The sequence below is a fragment of the Vulpes vulpes genome, chromosome 16, assembly GCF_048418805.1.
Source record: "Vulpes vulpes isolate BD-2025 chromosome 16, VulVul3, whole genome shotgun sequence".
NCBI lineage: Eukaryota > Metazoa > Chordata > Mammalia > Carnivora > Canidae > Vulpes > Vulpes vulpes.
In genome coordinates this window covers 1,492,407-1,512,080 of record NC_132795.1, presented here as the reverse complement: position 1 = coordinate 1,512,080, position 19,674 = coordinate 1,492,407, and the positions used below count along the sequence as shown (strand labels likewise).

The 19,674-nt window shown below is 39.2% G+C and overlaps 1 protein-coding gene across 1 annotated transcript; it reads right to left on the bottom strand.

The window, feature by feature from the left end:
• Positions 1–1,731: 1,731 nt before the first annotated feature.
• SCG2 (secretogranin II) lies at positions 1,732–18,019 on the bottom strand. Its single transcript, XM_072742419.1, has 3 exons — positions 17,817–18,019; positions 6,983–7,128; positions 1,732–4,024 (listed from the first exon to the last, which is right to left on the bottom strand). The coding sequence occupies exon 3, from the start codon at positions 4,008–4,010 to the stop codon at positions 2,163–2,165; it is 1,848 nt and encodes a 615-aa protein (XP_072598520.1). The 5' UTR covers positions 4,011–4,024; positions 6,983–7,128; positions 17,817–18,019; the 3' UTR covers positions 1,732–2,162.
• Between the last annotated feature and the right edge of the window lie 1,655 nt (positions 18,020–19,674).

Below are 19,674 nucleotides of genomic sequence, written 5' to 3'. Positions count from 1 at the left end.
TTGACAATCCACTGATCTGTATGTAAATCCCAGCCAGGAAACTCATCAGCTGAATCATGTCCATTAACTTCTACTCAATTCCTAACCTCTGAGTAGAATGTCCAAACATCGCAGTGAGGGCTTTTCTGTTGGGTGAAGTCATGTGCCAAGTTCTTATTTCTGCTTAGGGTGGCATGAAAATAGTCACTGGGTTGATTTGGGATACTAGGAGTGACTTTCTGCGTGAAACAGAAAGATAAAGAGAATATACACAAAGGGCAGAGGATATATGTGGACGTCTGCCGAGCATGGCATATAATATGTACCTAGACCTTAAACCACCCAAATATCCTGGATCTCTCTATAATCTTCGATTCATAGTACTGTCTAGTGAGGTAGTCTCTATTTTGAAAGTATTTGAGTATTGAATATTAATTAAATAGGTATTAATTAGAAATGCTGTAGAGCTTATTTACCTCTAAGGTCTCTTCCACTTAACAGATCCTAGAATTCCACAAAATTGTGTGATAATTAGAAGAGTCTAGGCAAAACCATAAAAGTAGAAAAGCTTATATTTAGTGTTCTCCCCGAGGCATGCAGGCCCTCTCATTTTGCCTTCTGACCACTCAAGCGTGGCCTCCCCTCCCTACCCCTGGTACACCCACCCACAAACACACACATAGATGCCATGACTTGGAAGTAACCCGGTACCGAGACCTCACGAGCCTCTCACCATCCCACTTCCGAAGTCCCAACTCAGCTGACTGAGCACTGCCCATAAAGACAATGTAGGGAAGTGGTGAAGAACCCAGGCTTCAGTAACTCGTAACACCAAGTACCTTTGAGAAAGTTATTTAACCTTTCCGAGTTTTGCTTTTCCTGATGTCAAACAGGGATACTAAGAGACTTGTGACTGTTACAGTAGAGACTAAATAAGGTGAGCCGTTTGGTATAGTGTCTGGTGTGTAATAAGCATCCAGTAAGCAGTAACTATTTCCTTGCTTCTTTTTAGGATTATCACTGTTTTGTTGCTATATAGATTTTGTTGTGGCTGCTGTTTTTGCTAATGTTGATTCCCCCTTGATACGTTAGGAGGCTGGTATCACTCCTCCGACACCATACGCATTGTGACAATCACACACTGCCTATCCCCTTCAGGATCCTCTGAGCACTTGGACAAAGGAGAACGCAACTGGAGTTTTCCATGTGCTTGTGCCCATTCACTTACCTGACAGCTTGAGAGACCATTAGCCCCTTTCAAGTCATACAAAAGAGGCATCAGCCTTGTCTTCTGAGGACCAGGGTGATCTGGAAATAGGTAGGTTACTTACAAGTCTGTAATTACTTCTGATTACTCTGAACATAGCTTTTTTTTTTTTTTTTTCAATTCTGGTTATGGATATGGAAGGTTTAAATTTATTTATTTATTTATTATTTATTTATTTATTTATTTATTTATTTATAAATAAAAGGTGCAAGGTATAATTCTGACGATAAATGGCTTATAACCATAAATCATATATGTGAGAAAGCCATAGGCAAGTGTTAAGCAGTGGGCTGTTAGAGGATTTTGCATTCTATAAGTATATAGAGCATAATAATATATTTACACTTATTTCTTACCTGCGTTGGCTGTGGAAGGTAAGACTTTTCTCTTTGGGCTCCATAGTCATCTCCAGAATGAATAGTCCACAGTTGTCAAGAAATAACATTTATTAATCAACAATAAAACACACAATAGAAAAGGCCTTATGAATAAAACTATATATTTATAATGCTTTATTTTTTTGCTCCAGTACTTCACAAAACACTACAGACAGTAACAAAATAATTCAATAAATATTAAAAACTTTCAAGAGAATCATAGGACACTCTTTATCATATGTGAGCATCAACAATGCCACGGCCATTAAATACACTATTAAACACTATCACAGATATCTTTCTTGAATAAGGGATATGATTAATTTTTTATATCCAGAAGTCATAACATTGACACATATCCATACACAAGAGAACAGGTCAGAATAAAGGAAGCAGATACCCCAGTGAAATGGAATCATCTGCCTGTACATCATTTAAAGATATTACAGTGTTAACAGGATAGAAGTCAACACACTAAAGAGAAATGTTGGGGTTTTCTTGGGGTTGGAGGAAGAAAGTAGGGCAATTGATGAAAACTCTTACATATTTTCCATTGCTCTCTTAGCAATATGCTCCCTTCCCTTTTCTGCCTTTTCTTGGTTGAGGTATTCCAGCACTTTCATTAACAGATCTTCATCCAAGTACTGTCTGTTTGGGGTATCATCATTCTTTGGGGGCCCCACAGGGAGTCTTTTGCTTACCGAGGCCAGCTCCTGAGAGCTGCCTTGGTTCAAATGCTCTTTGATGGCCTGTTCAATTTGGTCCTCGTCCTGTAGGTTATCTTCAGATGAGACTTGACTTGGAACTCGCTTCACCTGGTTTGAATTCATGATCTCAGGGTATTTCGCTAGCATCCTGGCCAAGTACTCTCCTAATTCTTGATCCTTGTCATTCAGGTTTTCATATGCTATTTGTCTGTTCTCAATATCCGGCATCCAGGTACCTTTGGGAAGTTGGTTGGCTCTAGATCTTCCGGGACCATAGGGCAGTCTTGGCAGAAGTTTCTCTTGGTTATACTGACCAGAAAAATATGGAGGCTTTTGGTTTGCTGGACTCTCCATCCCTAAAAGATTTAGAATGTCCTCAACAGTGAGCCCATCTGGTAGGGCCTCTGCCACAGCACGACCAGGTGTTTTGGCATAGCCATTCTTGGAGAGCACTTTATTTTGGAACAGGTCTGGGCGGTCTACATCAACCTCTGCGATGTCATCTAGGTCAACAGGAAGTTCAACCTCCTGCTCGGGTTCCACTGATCCATTTGGCTTCTCTCCAGTTTTCAGCATATCAATTAAGTCTTCAGGGGGTATCTGTAAATTCCTTGAGATTTCAATCAGCTGATAAATAGACTGAGAATCAAGTGGTTTCTCAAAAAGCCTGGTTGCTCTTTCCCCGTTCTGCCCATTCTGTGACCTCCCACTACCCGCAGCATTCACTAACCTTTTCAGGTATGCAATTACTTTGGAGACATCATCTGAGAGTTGGTCTTTACTCTCTTTCCGGAGATCTTCATCTTGGAGGCCCAGCTGCCCTGAACGCTTCACTTCATCATTGATCTGTTCATTTTTTTCTATATTCTCTTTGTTGTCTTTTACCTCTTCCTGGGTTTGACCCTCTATCTTTTCTTCTACTGGGTTCCAATCTTCTCCCCCAACCACATCTTCATAGGCAATGTTATTGGCCTTGTAGATGTCATCTTCATCATCCGTGTACAGTTTTTGCTCCTCATCAACTCTCTCACGCTTCTGGTTGTTTGGTCCTGTCAGTTTCCCCAGCTCTTGGAATACAGATTCTAGTGTGGCAAGACTTTGAGGAGTATATTGTTCCTCTACTATTTCATTTGTGCGTTTAAAAGGGTTATCCCTGGAATTTTCTTCATACATAGGAGGGAATCGCATGTGCTTGAGCTTCCTTTCTGGCCACTGTTGAGTCTCATAATCATCAGACATGTCCATTGGAAAGTTCTTTTCTGAATTCAAGCCATAGGGCTTTTCTTTTGGTAAAGACTGAGGCTCATTCTCAGCCTGTCTCAAAGCTTCAAGTATTATCCTCATCCACTCATCTTCACTCAGGGAATCCCTTGTATTTTCTGGCAAATGATTTTCATCACCATTTTCTTTTTTCTGAAGTGGAACAGAGACACCTTGGTAAGGATTGTAGTCTGGGCTGTTTTCTTCCTTGTGAGCTTGTTGTCGGAGTTTTTCTATGTATTCTAAAGCTCTGATCATTTCAGGACTGGGAAACTTTTGGACATTTTCCAATCTGAGGTCTGGTTCCTTTTGAAGCAGCTGGTTTCGCTGAAATGAAGCTGCTTCATCCCCAGAGATGAGGAAAATTAAAGGGATGAGACACAGGGCTGCTCCAAACCGGTGAGTCTTAGCTTCTGCCATGTTTGAAAGATGTCCTTAAAGCATAGAAAATATGAGTTAATAGAAAGGAAAAACTAGAAGACACTATAGCAAAAGAGGTAACTGACCATTGAGGGAAAATAGATAGTCCTGTCAGTTTCCCCAGAGATTATTTCACATTACATTTAGGATGACTCTTTTTTAAAGCCATACATATTTCCTATATAACTCCCATAAGCTAACTACAAGAATCTAGCAAAATTGTTACCCAACTGCATCAAGTTTGCATGGCACTCACTCTGCTAAAATAATAACAAAAAAACTGATATGAGGTTTCTCAAATTTTATTTTCTAATTTGCAAAACACGTAGGTTTTTTTAGTATGCATTGTCTGTTTAAATAAAAAATTTCCAAGCTGATTTTTAGTTACCTTATATGGCACTCCTATTCAAAACATTGGTAAAAAATTAGCTGGCTTAATTGAAAACATGCATGTACACACACACACACACACACACACACACACACACGATTTCCTTGATGTTGTATCAAAAATCCTGTGGTTTAGCTCCTGACTTGTACATCTGACTTTGTTGTAGAAACACCACAGCAGTGACATTATAAATGATGAAGTAACACAGCATCTTAATGTCAATCATACTGAATTGCCTTGTGGATGAGTTCTATTTACATACATTTTTCAGAAATAACTTGTTCTCACTCTGACACCAAACCCCAGCTGTCGGTTTTAAAAGTTCTCTACCTTAATAACATCCAGAACATTCTCTGGCCCCAGCTAGTAGGCTAACCTAGTGAAGTTTCTGTGTAAACATATTAAAAAGGAAACTTTTAAAATATCTGTGCTCCAGGCTTCTAATCATTTTATTTGTGACTGTCTTGCAAAATGCAATCATGGTTATATTTTTCATCAGCCTTCAAGAATGCATAGTAAATAATAACAGATGCTACAGAGAGAACATAAGTTTTCCTAACCAGTCTATTTCTGAACTTGTGAGTGTTCAGATTCAGCTTGACTTATGTCTGTGTCTATTTTGGTGTGGACCTGTGAAATCTTAAATGACTCATACTGCTAGAAAATCTTAAAATAACCACTATGTAATTCCCAATTTAGATAAACACAGACGATATGTTGAATTCTTCCTACTTAAAAATCTTCATTCATTTTTTTTCCTCCAATGCCTTATAATCTCACATATGAATTAGCAAGGGGATTATTTTTTTACATGTTTTACATTCAGCATTGCTAACATTGAAAAACTATTTTAATATTTGCAATTTTTGTTACAAATAAATGTAAGAAGAGCTCACAAGTTTATTCATGATATCTTATTTGCTTGATTTTGTGATATATATATATATATATATATATATATATATACTGTTTTGTGGGTATGACATTCTATTAGTTATCAATTATAGAAAATATCATTTTTCATCATTTGGTATTTTAGTAAGCTTCAGGTTTTAGAACTAGCAGTGGTTGTAGTTATAGAAATTCTTTAGCATAAATGCATATATTTATTAAAATGATCCCTATTAGTCAGATCACTTGATTTACTGAAAGAGAAAAATCTTTAAAGGCATGTCAGAGAAAACTTCTGAAATAATTACTATGAATTAATGTTTACTATAAGAAATTTTATTCACAGATTTTTAGATTTAAATAAAAGTACATTATAATTTCTTCTTTGCATATATATGTATATATAATTTCAGGATTAATTTAGCTTTGATAATCTATTTTCAACATTGGCATTTGAAATAGTAATTTTAAGAACCTTAATGAACTTATTTACTTTGAAACCTTTATCCTGCAGTATTCTTAACATATGAGTTATGTGCTTGTCTTTAAAATCATTATCTTGTCGATGAGCTTACTGTGGAATTGGGGCAGAATGTTTAATGCAGGTATTTAAACCACAGCCTAACACATGCTATTCCTTGGTCATTTATAAGATTTCAGTTTGGATGACATAGTTATTGCCTTTGAGTAAGACTCAAGGGATTTCTTTCCCAAGTAGCAGTTTTTCTACATGCAGAAGAAGGTTTCAACAGCTCTAATATCCTATGTACAATTTGAACTAATGTCTCATAAGCTAAAATGTCTTTTCTACTGAAAGTAAAACTAGGAACATTGACAAATACAGGTAGATATATCTAATTTGAGAAATTCCACTAATTAGGATATAGAAAAAAACATGTCCCATTAAAATTTTTCAGCAAAATATTGTGCAACCTCTTTCACTCAAAACATAATAATCACAGCTAACATAATTGCAAACATTTTCCTCATGGTAATTCAAAATTATCAACTTTCATATCCAACCTATAACCCAGGATAATATTCCTCCCTGAATAAAAGAAAAAAAAAAAAAAAACAGTACTCAAGATAATTCTAGTCTCACTTTCCTGGGGCTAAACCTAAGAAATAACAATGTAAGCCTTTCAGAGTATACCAATTCAGAAAATAATTTTATATAGGTTATTAATTTTGAGCTCTCGTAAGGTAAATGTCAAAGGAAAAGAAGAACTAGTTCCAAAATTGGTTGCCTCTGTGACTCATGTGTTTAACAGCTTCGGAATGATTGGAAACCTACTGCTAAGAATATTAAACAGATAAATTATATGTCTGGCTTCGTATCTAGTTTTTAAGAGAAGAAACAACACACGAAGGAAAGAAAAATATCAGGGCTGGTTAACTTTACATTAATTGGGCATTGACGTTAAAATCCTTAACTTTTTCACACTTCTTACATATGGTTATCCAAATAGCATGGTGGTCATAAAATACCTAACAGCAAGTGGTATCAATCCTAGATTCACTTCTATAGGTACATATCGTGTCCTTGCACTGGTTGAAGAGCAGCAGGTTGCTATTCAGTGATTCTTTAGATATAAGGTTGCCAAAGGGTCTTTTTCTTCTCAGCTAGGAATTAAGGAAAGAAGATGCAATTTAGAACTTTCCAGTAAAAACAAGGGAAAAGCGGTCTTACCTCCTTTTTACAAGGCAGGGGAGGTCCACAGCATGTTCCTGCCGGTCCGCCTGGCGAGCTGCTCGGGCCGCTTCAGCACCCGGACAGCTCCTGGGCTTATAGGGAGCCGCCGGGCCTGGTCCGCACTGCCACACTGACGTCACCGGCTCAGCCACAAACCCCAGCACAAGCGAGTTTTTTCAAAGAACCCGAGAGAAAATAATCACTTTATATATTTAAGGGAGGGGGAAAAATGCTGCATGCTTACGCCACCTGCCTTTCCGTGGCAAAAATTGCAGTTTCCTTTTTTCTTTCATCAAAATGTTTGAGGCTTGGGATAAAACGCTCTGCACACATTCCCCTTAGAAATAAAGAAATCTGCCAGACAGACAGGGCTAATTGAACTGTAATCTCATCCGTGTTCTAATATCTGGTGATACGTGTTTCTTGATGCTGTTGTTTTTGTGGTCGTAAAAAAGTTTTACACAAAAGGACTTTATTTTCCTTCATTGCCCGAAAAGAAATCACATTACCGTTCCCTGGTATACTCCAGGAGGAATGGAAGGCACCTCATGAAAATGAAAGTCATATTTCGTATCATGAACAGAAAAGCAGCATTGTTTTTAGACTCAAATTTATTTGAATAAAAAGGAAAACTCTCTCCTCTCTCTCTCTCATATGAGAATAAACTTTAAGGCTCTAAGGAGTTGAAATTTTGCTTTAGAGCTACAATATAATTTGGAAGTGGCATCCCTAAGATTTCAGATCTACTGGTTGATGATTCTAGATGAATCTGTTGGTATCTTTTACAACATCTGTCTCAGAAAAGGAAGCTTAGAAGTTGAGTATTAATGAAAATACTCCATTAAATTAAAAAAAAAACAGATTCTTTAACTGTTAGAGAAAAATATAACACATATGTAATGGGAATTCATCTGCAAGTGAGAGGAAGTTGAGCTATAAATATATTCCCCCTATGGAATCAGATGAATGAACTGAATACCCAGGGAATAATATAGTAGTTAACTCCCAACCTTTCAGATTTGTAATTCATGACCACAGCTCTGCTTTGCCAGATAGCATGATTATTTATTTTAATAATTTATATAAGTCTAAATTTTTAACTATTTTATTAAAGATATGTTTCCTAAAAACTATGTTTGGAAACATACTCTAAATATTAAGGATGAGCACTGGGTGTTACACTGTATGTTGGCAAATTGAACTTCAATAAAAATAAATAAATAAATAAATAAATAAATAAATAAATATTAATATTAAAAGTATCTTGCTGTATAAGAGATCCCTTTAAATCTCAGTTAAATAAATAACCAGTCACTGATTTATCCATCCAATAAGTTGTAATGCCTACTAAATGCCAGATACAAAGATGAATTATATATGTATGTTAGCTTTTGTATGATATCATATATATGTGTGATAGCTTTTTATGATATCACATATATATATAATATATATGGTCATATATATATATATATATATATATATATATATATATATATATATACTTTTAAGGACCCATAAGCTGGTGGGGATGACAGACTAATTATTTTGGCATGAATTGGAAAGCACTAAGAAAGAGGTTAGCCAGATGTGTTTGGGAAGCATTGTGGAAAGCTATTTGGTTCCATATTCAAATTCAAGGGAAAAATTCAGGGGGGTGGGGAGCCTCCTGGGAAAAGAGCCTTCACTTAGATATGTCATTATCAGGTTTTATTAAAATGGTTTCCAAAAAATAAAATAAAATCGTTTCTAACTATGTTAGGTAAACCACAGTTCTCTTGAAATCCTCAAGTAAATGGGAATAGTTTAAATTTTAGGAAAAAAACAAGGGAAAATTAAAATTACCCTTGATTTTTCCCTCCTTACTCTCCTATTGAAAATATTTGATTTTTCTCAATGACCAGACCAGCATCATCTATGGATTGACATGGAACTGATACAGGCTCAGACTGGAACTCTAGGGCCAATTCTCCAAAATTTGTGTCCTTCATAATGAGTTTTGAGAGCAACGTCTAGTGCTAGGTTGAAGAGAAAAGGTTGAAAATCCCATTTTTCAACCACCAACTCAAAGTTAGCTCTTCTGCTGATATTTTTGTTAGCTATATACACATAATAACATTTTCTTAAACCTTGATAAATATTTAAGCCACTTTGCGTTTGACCTAATTTGTTTTCCAGGAGTTCTGTGTGGCCAGTTGAACTAACCAGTATCAACAACACTGCCCACAGAAAATTCTGGAAGTTTAATCTTAAAGGGTTGAATTGGTTCAACATGGTCCCAATAGCTCTCAAGGAAGTCACTCTTGATCAGGCTAGTTCAGGAACTGAACTTTATTGGCAGGGACCAGAAGCTATAGTTCTTTTAAGGCCCCAAAGTCAATCTCTTTCTTGAGATTAATCATGCAAAACCTCATTCAAAAACTCCAGTGGAGATGTTAGAAGGCAGCTGCTGGGATGAACTGGCTCCACCAGCTACAGGTGTGGGTAGAATAATGAGCCACATGTGGATAACTGAATTTCTGCCTACTGTATGATACTATGATAAATACATTTATTGAGTTCCATTATGTTCCAACCACTGTAGTTGGAACTTCTACAACCTAATTTAATCGTCCTGTAACTACAATAGATAGTTATTTTTATCTCCATTTTGCAGAGGATGAAACTTAAATTCAGAAATAAGTAAGTCAGCCACTGTTGCCTCACTCATAACTGGTAGAGGTACAATTTGAATTCGTTCTTTCCAAAGGTGTTTCCATAATAAAGACTATGATTTAGGTCCTCTGCTGGGTTACAGGAATAGAGAAATGAGTATGGCAGGGATCCAACCATTAAAGATCCAAGTCTAGAATGTAGCCACTTTGACCAAAATCCTCAGGGGTTGTCCCAATTGCTTTTCTTGATCACTGTCCAGATGGCCTATGCCCAGACTCCTATCTGGGGCAGCAAAAATAGAAAACAGGAGTTGACATTAGATCACTTTATTGATGCTATGTGGCATATTATAATGTCTTCCAAACAAGAGAGTATTTACTGAGTTTGAAAATTCTACTCACCAGCAGCCTGTGTTCTATAGATTTTCCAATGAGTTATATTTAATATAACTCTAGAAATCAATTATTTTTGCCAGTAGTTATTTGTTCTAAAGAAAACTATTTTCTGAAATAGAAATCTATTTGACAAAGTTAAAACGTAATATATAGAGAGAAAGCAGTGTTTTTGTTGACGTGGGATCTTTTAGAGCATGTATATTATAGATAACCTATACATCTTTTTATTACTAAGCCTGAGATAAAATCATTTTAAATGTTCCTTACAAAATTTTAATTTTCTGTCAGGTCCAAATTGCCAACTATCATTGCCTCCAAGAAACAAAGCTCTATATCCTGAACATTTTCAAAATAATTATGTACTGTGTATGATAATAGTCTTTACTAAATTAGCTTGAATCTTCACCATGTGCTGTTAAGATCAAGCCAATCATTCACAATTCAAATCTAAGTAATTAGAATGAACTAATTTGTTTCTATGATCAGAATTTCTTAAATCTTAGTCATTTCATTCTTTGTTACTCAATTTCATATTTCATTTAGACCAGACTTTGATTTTTTTTTTGTCGTTTGTACAAGCAATCTTAGTAATCCCTCAATTTGAAATGTATCTCTCTTCCACTCCATTACATTTCCCATTTTGTTTCAATTTATATGAAAGCAATTAAGATTCAGAAGTCAATGTGGCTTCTTTCTCCTCATTCTCTCATCTCCTTCTCCTGTGTCTCTTAACTCCCTTGTCCTTCTCTCCCTTGGAAGATAAGACTCATGGAGGAATCCAATCTGCAGCAGGCATGGCCTGAGGTCCTCCAGCATTTACCAGGGGCAGGGGGTGGTGTGTACTGTCTTCCCCAGACTCCTAAAGGCCTGAACTACTTCTCCTTGCTCATTCCTCCCACATCTGCCTCCCTTCTCTTCTGTTCACTTTTCCTTCTTTATACGTCTTGTTTACTCTTTGCCTCCCTGATGCACTGCTTCCAAATTTTATTTAAATTTCTTTTAGCTGTAGTATACTTTCTTTATTAATAAATGTTCCTGTCTTGAGATGACTTAAAAAAAAACCACTATCAAAGAAGAATGAAATGTTTTACTACTTCCCTTGCAAAAGCAAAGCCTGCCAAATTGCTTTCAGAAAACATATAAATCAGGAACTGGGTACCCTCAATACTGTTTCTCTGACAAAATCCACCAGTTCTAGGAGGCAGAAACTCTGTTTTCTACCACTGTACCCTCATGCCTGCCCCATTGCCTTTTACATAAGGACTTTTACAAAACGATGCTGTGTTGAATTAAGTTAACATGTCATCATTGTGCTGTCCAAGCTCCAGCTTGGAATGTTTTTGTTCCCTCAGTGCCCTTCGGCAAATGAACTGCCTTTATATGTGAGCTTCAAATTATGTTTAGGGTTTTTTTGCTAGCAAATTATGTTTAGGGTTTTTTTTTTAAGGAAAATTTTCTTTCACTATGTTTATCTACTCTTTCCCTTATTTTGTAAAACATCTTCCCAGTATTTAAGCTAAAATTTGAGATTGCACATAAGAAAAGTGAGCTATTTATGACAAGTATTTGTTTATTCTTTGTTTTTTGGGGGGTTTTGTTATTGTTCTTTTTCTACTTCCTCCTTCTCCCCCCCACCTTCCTCTTCTTATCAAGGTACAACATTGCTGGTGGCTCCAGACAAACTAGATAAACATTTAAGGCCTCTTTTAATCCTTGGACACTATGCCTCTTTTCTTTGTGAAATGGGATTTGGCTGTGAAATTATTTTTGCATTTGCCTACTAGGTATTAAAATATGATTTTTCTCATAAACTCTCAATGAGAGCCACTTAAATAAATTTAGGCTTTATTTTCCATTGCCTTTGGATTCTAGAACCATCTGGTGCTTGGAGGAAAAGAAAGTACCATTCCCTTAATCTAATCCCATGCATGTTTGAGCATCTGCTCTCTCAATGGATTTTGGGAAAAGAAGTTTGTGCACTAGAAGTTAATTACTTTGTTTAAAACAACACTGAATGTCTCAATCTTTCAGATTCTCCTGACATAATTGTTTTGTGAATCAACATTTTGAGTATATACATGCAAACATTCTAACAAGGATATTTTCTGTTTGGAAATCACCCAAGTACACATTTCTACACCTCCTTTTAACCAGAAGCCCAAGGAGATGTGGGAGAGTCTTCAAGGTCAAAGTCTAGCATCTTCATGGTCAAGTTTAGCATTTTGTGTCCAGTGCCCCCACTGATTCACCAGATGACTTTCACAGTTCACTTAGCCTTTGTTGGGATTTTAGAGTGCTATTTTGGTGAAACGAATATATCACTTCTGGAGGTAGGGCACTTGCATGTGTGATATGAAGTCAGGAACTGTAAAAAGGCTCTCCAACCTAAAATCTCTTCCCCCAAAGAAAGCCACTGAGGATGTATTCCATATCATCTACTACTTTGACACTGAAGAAAGGAGGATGTGCTATAGGTAGGGTGATTTAAAGCACCTGTTAAAGCAGTGATTCTCAGTGTGGTTCCAGATCAGCAACATCAGCATTTTCTGGAAAATAGCAATGCAAATTCTCAGACCCCACTCAGATCTACTGAATTAGAAACTCTGGGATGGAATCCTAGTGATTGATGTCCTACAACCCCTCTAGGTGATTCTAATGGATGCTAAGTTTTGATTAATAGTGAGTTACAGCATAAGAAAGCAAGCCTGGAGGGCCCAGTTGGTTAAGAATCCAACTCTTGGGTTTTGGCTCAGATTGTGATATAAGGGTCATGAGATCGAGCCCCACAATGGGCTCCTTGCTCAACAGGGAGTCTGCTTAAGATTCTCTCTCCCTCTCCCTCTGCCCCTCCTGCCTATGTCCTCTCTCTGTCTCTGTCTCTCTGTCTCTCTCTCTCTCTCTCAATTAAATATAAATCTTTAAAAAGAATGAAAGAAACCTGAGAAAAGGGCTCTAGGGTGGACCTTGAAATTCCTCAAAGGCCAGAACAAAGGCTGTAAAATAGAGGTAAGAACCCTGATAATGGGTAAGGTGGGAGCAAAAAATGAAGTAAAGAATAACAAAGAGAGGGCAGCCGCAATGGTTCAGCAGTATAGCGCCGCCTTCAGCCGAGCGCCTGATTCTGGAGACCTAGGATCGAGTCCCTCATCAGGCTCCCTGCACGGAGCCTGCTTCTCCCTCTGCCTGTCTCTCTGCCGCTCCGTCTCTCTGGCTGTCTGTCTATCTCTGTCTCTCATTAATAAATAAATAAAACCTCTATAAAAAAGAATAACAAAGAGAGTCATGGCTAATAAATTTACAGTTTTGCTTTAACTAGCCCCTTTTGAAGGTTTCTTAATAAGTCTAAAGTACTTAGAGTCCCACAAGCAAACATTAACAAAATGAAATGCATCTGCACCACTAGTCCTCTGTGAGTATTTGGGGAAGTTGCCTCAGCAGCTTTAAACATGGGGAAATGAAATAGCCCCAGTATTGCTGCCCAAGGGGCTTAATACTAGAAGCAGTTACTCCAGGGCCATTTCATACAACACATCTGATATAAAGAAAAATACTAAAAATTTAATTAATTAAAACAAGTCATAGTAAATTTGATTCTCTATCTCTATCAAAAGATATGGTATTTTGGGGACACCTGGGTGGCTCAGTGGTTGAGCATCTGCTTTTGGCTGAGGGCATGATCCCAGGGTCCTGGGATCAAGTCCCACATCTGGCTCCCTGCATGGAGCCTGCTTCTCCCTCTGCCTGTGCTTCTCTGCCTTTCTCTGTGTTTTATTTATTTATGAATAAATAAATACAATATTCTAAAAAAAGATATGGTATTTCTATGCCTTTCTTAGATGGCATAATGAAACACTAATTTTTCCTCCTACATCTTTGAATTTTTCTCATATCAGAAATGTTCATTAAACATAAAACCAAATTAAAATCTAAATACATTTGACCTTAATATATTTGACCTTCTTCTACAGTTTTTCTAGAGACCAGCTCACTAATCCATTATTTATTCCTATTATGGAAATCGTACTGACATTTGTAAAGAATATCTCTTTCTCAACTTAAGAAGATTTCATTTCAAATTGATTCTTGAATAAATACAGATGACTTTATCTAAATATAAACTAGCTCATAGATTATTGTGATTGGAAAGTCTATTGCTTTCATCTACTCAGTCACATCTCTAACAAACAGCCTTCCAGCTTATACCTAAATACCCCTAATGATAGACAACTCATCTCTTAATGACATTTTTGTTATTCCATCTTTGAACAACTTTATGCTTAAATTTTGAGTTTTTTCCCTTGCAGTGGCCTGAAGTATGACCTCTTATAGGCTTCACTATGGATCCCAGTTCAGAATTCCAGGGCTCTGTGGAGCTGGCCTCAATTTTCTTCCTATGAACAAAATCATGCCTCCTCCTCCATTCTGTTTTTCCTAAGTGAAATATCTCTACTGAATTTTCTTCATGAGTCATGGTTCTAGTCCCCATCCCCAAAGCACATTCTTTGTCTTAATTCAAAACTCTAAACAGCATCTAACTCAGAGCAGCCATCCTTCATCCCAGTCCCTTGGCTCAGAAAATCTCCCCAAACCTATACTGCCTGCTTTTCCCATTGAACCTCCTACTTCGGAGGAAGCTAAGTTACTGTTTCCTGTGGGAGAACCTTCTTTGACTTCCCTGACACAGCAAATTCTTTCCAGAATATTCTCTCATGGACCACATATCTCTCCTGGTTAGTACTTACTGTGGTTGTAATGTAGCATTTATTTGTGAGATTCTTCACTTATTCTCTTCCCAATTGACTGTAATCTCTTTGAGGACATGAGGTCAGGGATCTTGTTTTGTTTCTTCCACTCTATGCCCAAAGCCATCCAAACCAACCTTAAAAATATCACATCTACAAATAAACATACCAAGACCAACCTGACCCCACCACCTCCCAGTCTCTTACCTCCTTGTCAATGTCCTCACATGATCAATTATAGTCTCTGACCCTCAGTTCCAACCATGAAATATGAATCTCAATTCATTCCTACACTCCCTCACCCCACCCCTCCTTCCCTAACCATTGCTAATTCTTCAGGTTATTCCTTTATTACTTATCCATTTACACAGCCTCTTCACATCCCCTAATGTTTGATCTTTTTTAGAATCTGTTTCCTCTCCAGTGTTTATCACTAATCTTCCTCACATGTCCTTTTCTACCAGGAAGTTGGCAACTTATAGGAAATAATTCCTACTTTTATTCTGGGCCACCACTCAGAAAATACTGTTGACTGAATGACTGGAGTGTTTGATTAAAAAAATCACAGTCAATTTATATTAATTGTCTACTGCATACAAACCATGGGGCTTAAAATACAGTAGCAAATTATCTTTCAACATTTTTCTATTATGAGGCTCCTCTGCTGGAACCTAGAACCAACTGGATTATCTTTCCATAGATAGTTCAAGGCCTTTCACTAATTTTTCTTTTCTTAGTGCTCTCCCATACCTCTCCCAACGTATTGGATTTTCAACTTCAATTGTATAAATTTCTCTACCAGAAAATATACTTATTCTCATCAGATCCATCTTCAGCCACATCATTCTCCTTGTCCAGAAAATGGTCTACCTCTCTTTTCCACCATTGTGAATCTTTAAAAAAAAAAAATTTAGTTGACTAATCTCCTCAGGGAGGCCTTCCTCGATCAATCCCTAACCCTGCATGCAGTTACTCCATTTTTTTAGAGCATCGATTTTTAACTGGAGGTCCACTGAATCCCATGAAATTGAATGCAAATGTTTATGTCCGTATTACAGTGTGCTTTTTATCAGACAGCTCCAGAGCTATAAACAGATGCTCCGGTGAGTATGTAATCTTAAAAATTTGTCATAACACTTAGTATTATTCATTAAGTATTTTTGATTCTCCCCTTTCCTGGGCATATGATGAAACTACATTTCTTAGACTCATGATTGGGTAGTACCATGTGACAAGTTCTAGCTTATGAGCTTAGGTGGACATATCAGAGTTTGCTTTCCTTCACTACTGTGGCAGGCAAGGTTTGAGATAGTGGCTGCCCACACAGCCTGGTCTCTGAGGGACTAACTGCAATGTGAAGTATTGTCTTCCAGAATTTTCAGGAGCATACAGTGTAAGCAAGATGTAAAGTTGTTTTAGGCAATTGATTTGGAAGGATTTTTGTTACTACCTATAACCTAGCCCAAACTGGCAGATACAAATACTGAGATCAAGTGTTTTAAAATATTACTAGAACTTGTATTATGGCCATTGTCTTATACAGAAATGAATGGTAAGACAAGTTAAGACAAGATAATGAGGATTTTGTCCTGCTTTCCCCTAGGGGCTCCTGTTATGAAGAGAGTTCATCGAATCCATCTAAGTCTCCCAAAGTTTAGCATGCATGTCCACAGCACCACTGTGAATGACTTGATGTCAGGCATCAACATGGCAAAAGTACAATTGAGTTACAGTCTGAAATTTCTTCCTTGGACAATTCTCCTGGTTATATAAAGATGAAATTTTCAGCGGGGGGCTAGTATGTTTTTAACACTTTTCTGATACTTGAAAATCTTCCCCTTTTGGCCGTAGGCTCAGAGCTTTCTATAGGCTGCAGGATCTAAAGAGAAATTTATTAACATATTTATATTTTTTTTGAATTTATGGTTTGGGATGCCTATTTATGTAGCTGATACAATTTTCAAGTTGAGGCAGTAATACAAACTCCCTTTTATTTAGGCACAACAAAAGACTCAATATAGAAAAAATATTAAGAAAATAGTAATACAGATAATGCTTAAAGATAACAAGAAAACTCTTCAAATGACTCATTTTTTTAGACATTTTGTGTTACGTTGTAGTTCAACCTTGAGTGGGATTCAGTTGTCATTTCGGGGTGGGTCCAGAACTATTAGTTGTATAAGTCACATCTCCCCCTTCTTCTCCTTCCCATCTCCAAAAATGCTATATTCAATTTACAAAAAAAAAAAAATCATTTAAGTTTTAAAACCATGTTAGTTCCTCAGCAAAACCTGCCTTGGAGCAAATTCAACAGGCAGCAGCTACGTATGGGGGAAGGTACAACCCTGGGCTCCTGCCTGGCTGTGTGACCTCAGGGAAATTACTCCACCTTTCTGAGCCCCTGTTTATTAATTTGCCAAATGACGACGATGTTACCTGGGATAAGGGCCCAATATATAAGAGTTGTAGGAATGCTCTGGAAAGTCTGAGCCACTCTGCAGATGCGCTGCCTGGTTAGCATTCGCCTCCCAGTCCCTGGGAATTCACTGAAACAGGACTAAGCCAGACCTGAATGTTGGAATTTTTGTTTTTTAATAATAAATTTATTTTTTATTGGTGTTCAATTTACCAACATACAGAATAACACCCAGTGCTCATTGTAATGAAGCTAAAAGATCATTTCCCTTACTCCGAGGTGATGAGAATGGATTTCAGGATGCCCCTGCGAGGCAGGTCATTAGCCACCTGCACGTGCGCGGACCTCGGGGAGCCTGCGGGCGGGGGCGGGGCTCCTGGGGGGGCTCCTGGGGGGCTCCGGGGGATGCTGCTCCCGCCAGACGCCCCGGGCTCAGACCGAGCGAGGCGGGAAGGGGACCTAGTCGGGGTCCGCGCCCCGAGGCTCCGGCGGCCGCAGCGCTGAGCCGGAGCGAGCAGGTGCCCCCCCCCCCCCGCCGCCCAGGTAACTGGTCTCCCGCCCCCCGCGCAGCCTCACCCCATCCCCACCCCCGCGCGGAAGCCGTGGGCACATTACGCATTCACCAAGGGCGCGTGACATTCATCCCCGGCTCCGTCCTAATGAGACTCGGGAACAAGGCTGAGATGTCCCGATGCTCGGGGTCCAGGACGCGAGGCTGATGATGCGCGGGGAGGGGCGGGGAGGAGCGGGGAGGAGCGGGGAGGAGCGGGGGCTCCAGGCTGCCCGGTCCCCCGGTCCCCCGGCCCCAGCCCCCGCGCTGCGGACCAGCTAGAGCGCTGGAGTGAGGGTGAGGGAGACTCCCCAGTCCCCGCCCCCAAGCCGACCTCAACTCTGAAATCCCTAAATCACTGGCATCTGCCTCCTGGTACCCATCAGCGCGAGCACAGGTTGGGGCCTTTTAACAAGAGCAGTCAAAAGCCTGGGAGATCAAATCCTCTTTTTCTCCCACCGCCTGAATTCCTTCCTTCCTTCCTTCCTCCCTCCCTTCCTTCCTTCCTCCCTCCCTCCCTCCCTCCCTCCCTTCCTTCCTCCCTCCCTCCCTTCCTTCCTTCCTCCCTCCCTCCCTCCCTCCCTTCCTTCCTTCCTCCCTTCCTTCCTCCCTCCCTTCCTTCCTCCCTCCCTCCCTTCCTTCCTTCCTCCCTCCCTCCCTCCCTCCCTCCCTTCCTTCCTTCCTTCCTCCCTCCCTCCCTCCCTCCCTTCCTTCCTTCCTTCCTTCCTTCCTCCCTCCCTCCTTCCTTCCTTCCTCCCTCCCTTCCTTCCTTCCTTCCTTCCTCTTCATCTTCGCCAGAAGTCAAGAATCCTCCGTCTATTAAAAGGAGTGAGATGCAGTTAATGGGCACGTTCTGGCGCCAGACTGCCTGGGTTTGAACCGAGCCTCTGCCACTCGCGAGCTGTGGGGGCCTGATCGGGTTATTCTCTCTGCTTTTGTTTCCTCCCCCATGAAATAGAAATCATCCTAGCGGGTATGGTTTCTGTGTAAATTCAACCAGAACAATAAGCATTCAGTAAGTATAGTGCTGCTATTATCAGCAAGCGTTTATTGGATGCTCTCTGTGTGCCAAGCCCTGCATTAGGCATCAGTGTTAGGACATGAGCAAGATTCATGAGAGGGCTGCCCACAGAGTCTAGTGGGAGAAAATGGCTTTTGGGGAAACCACCTATACAAACCTAAATGCAATGGGCTGTCAGAAATGTGTAGTCAAGGAGCAGGGGAGATCTCGATGAATTCTGCAGACAGGGATGCAGATGACGTCAGGCAGCAGGGAAACTTTGAACTTGGCTGTCTAAGATGGATGGCGGCCGCCAAGAGAAGAAGCATTTGTTTCATGTTAACCCCCCAGGCAGCCGAGACTCTACACAGCACTTTCTTCACTTGTCTGAAGCTCAGACTGGTCCTGAGCCCTACACGTGACTCACAAGACAGGCAGCTGTTCTGGACGCTGGTGCTCCTCCAGACATTGCGTGCCCCAATGTCTGGGATTGGGAGCAGTGTCTCCCAATCCCAAAGATACTAAGCCTGGTAAAAGAATGGGTCTATCTTTAAAACAAGTAAGAGACTTGCTAATGGCCAAGATTTTCTCAATTGTCGGGATATCCTGGTCTTTGGATTCTGAAGTAGGATCTCATAGCTTCTATCAAGTAGCCCCAGTAGAACGATGAGACAACCACTTTTCAGAATCCTAGGATGAGAAAAGTTAAAGCAGGACCTATTAACCATACACCCACAAAGATGGCTCAAGCGGGATGAATACGGTCATTGGTCACAAATGACATTCACTCTGAAATTCATAGAATCCAGCACAAGTTTTGTGGTTTGTTTTTTGGGGGCTTTGTTTTTGCCAATTCGGTCAAGTCCAATTCAATTAAGTAAGTATTTATGGAGTTTTTACTATCTGCCAAGTGTTAGAGACACTACTATAG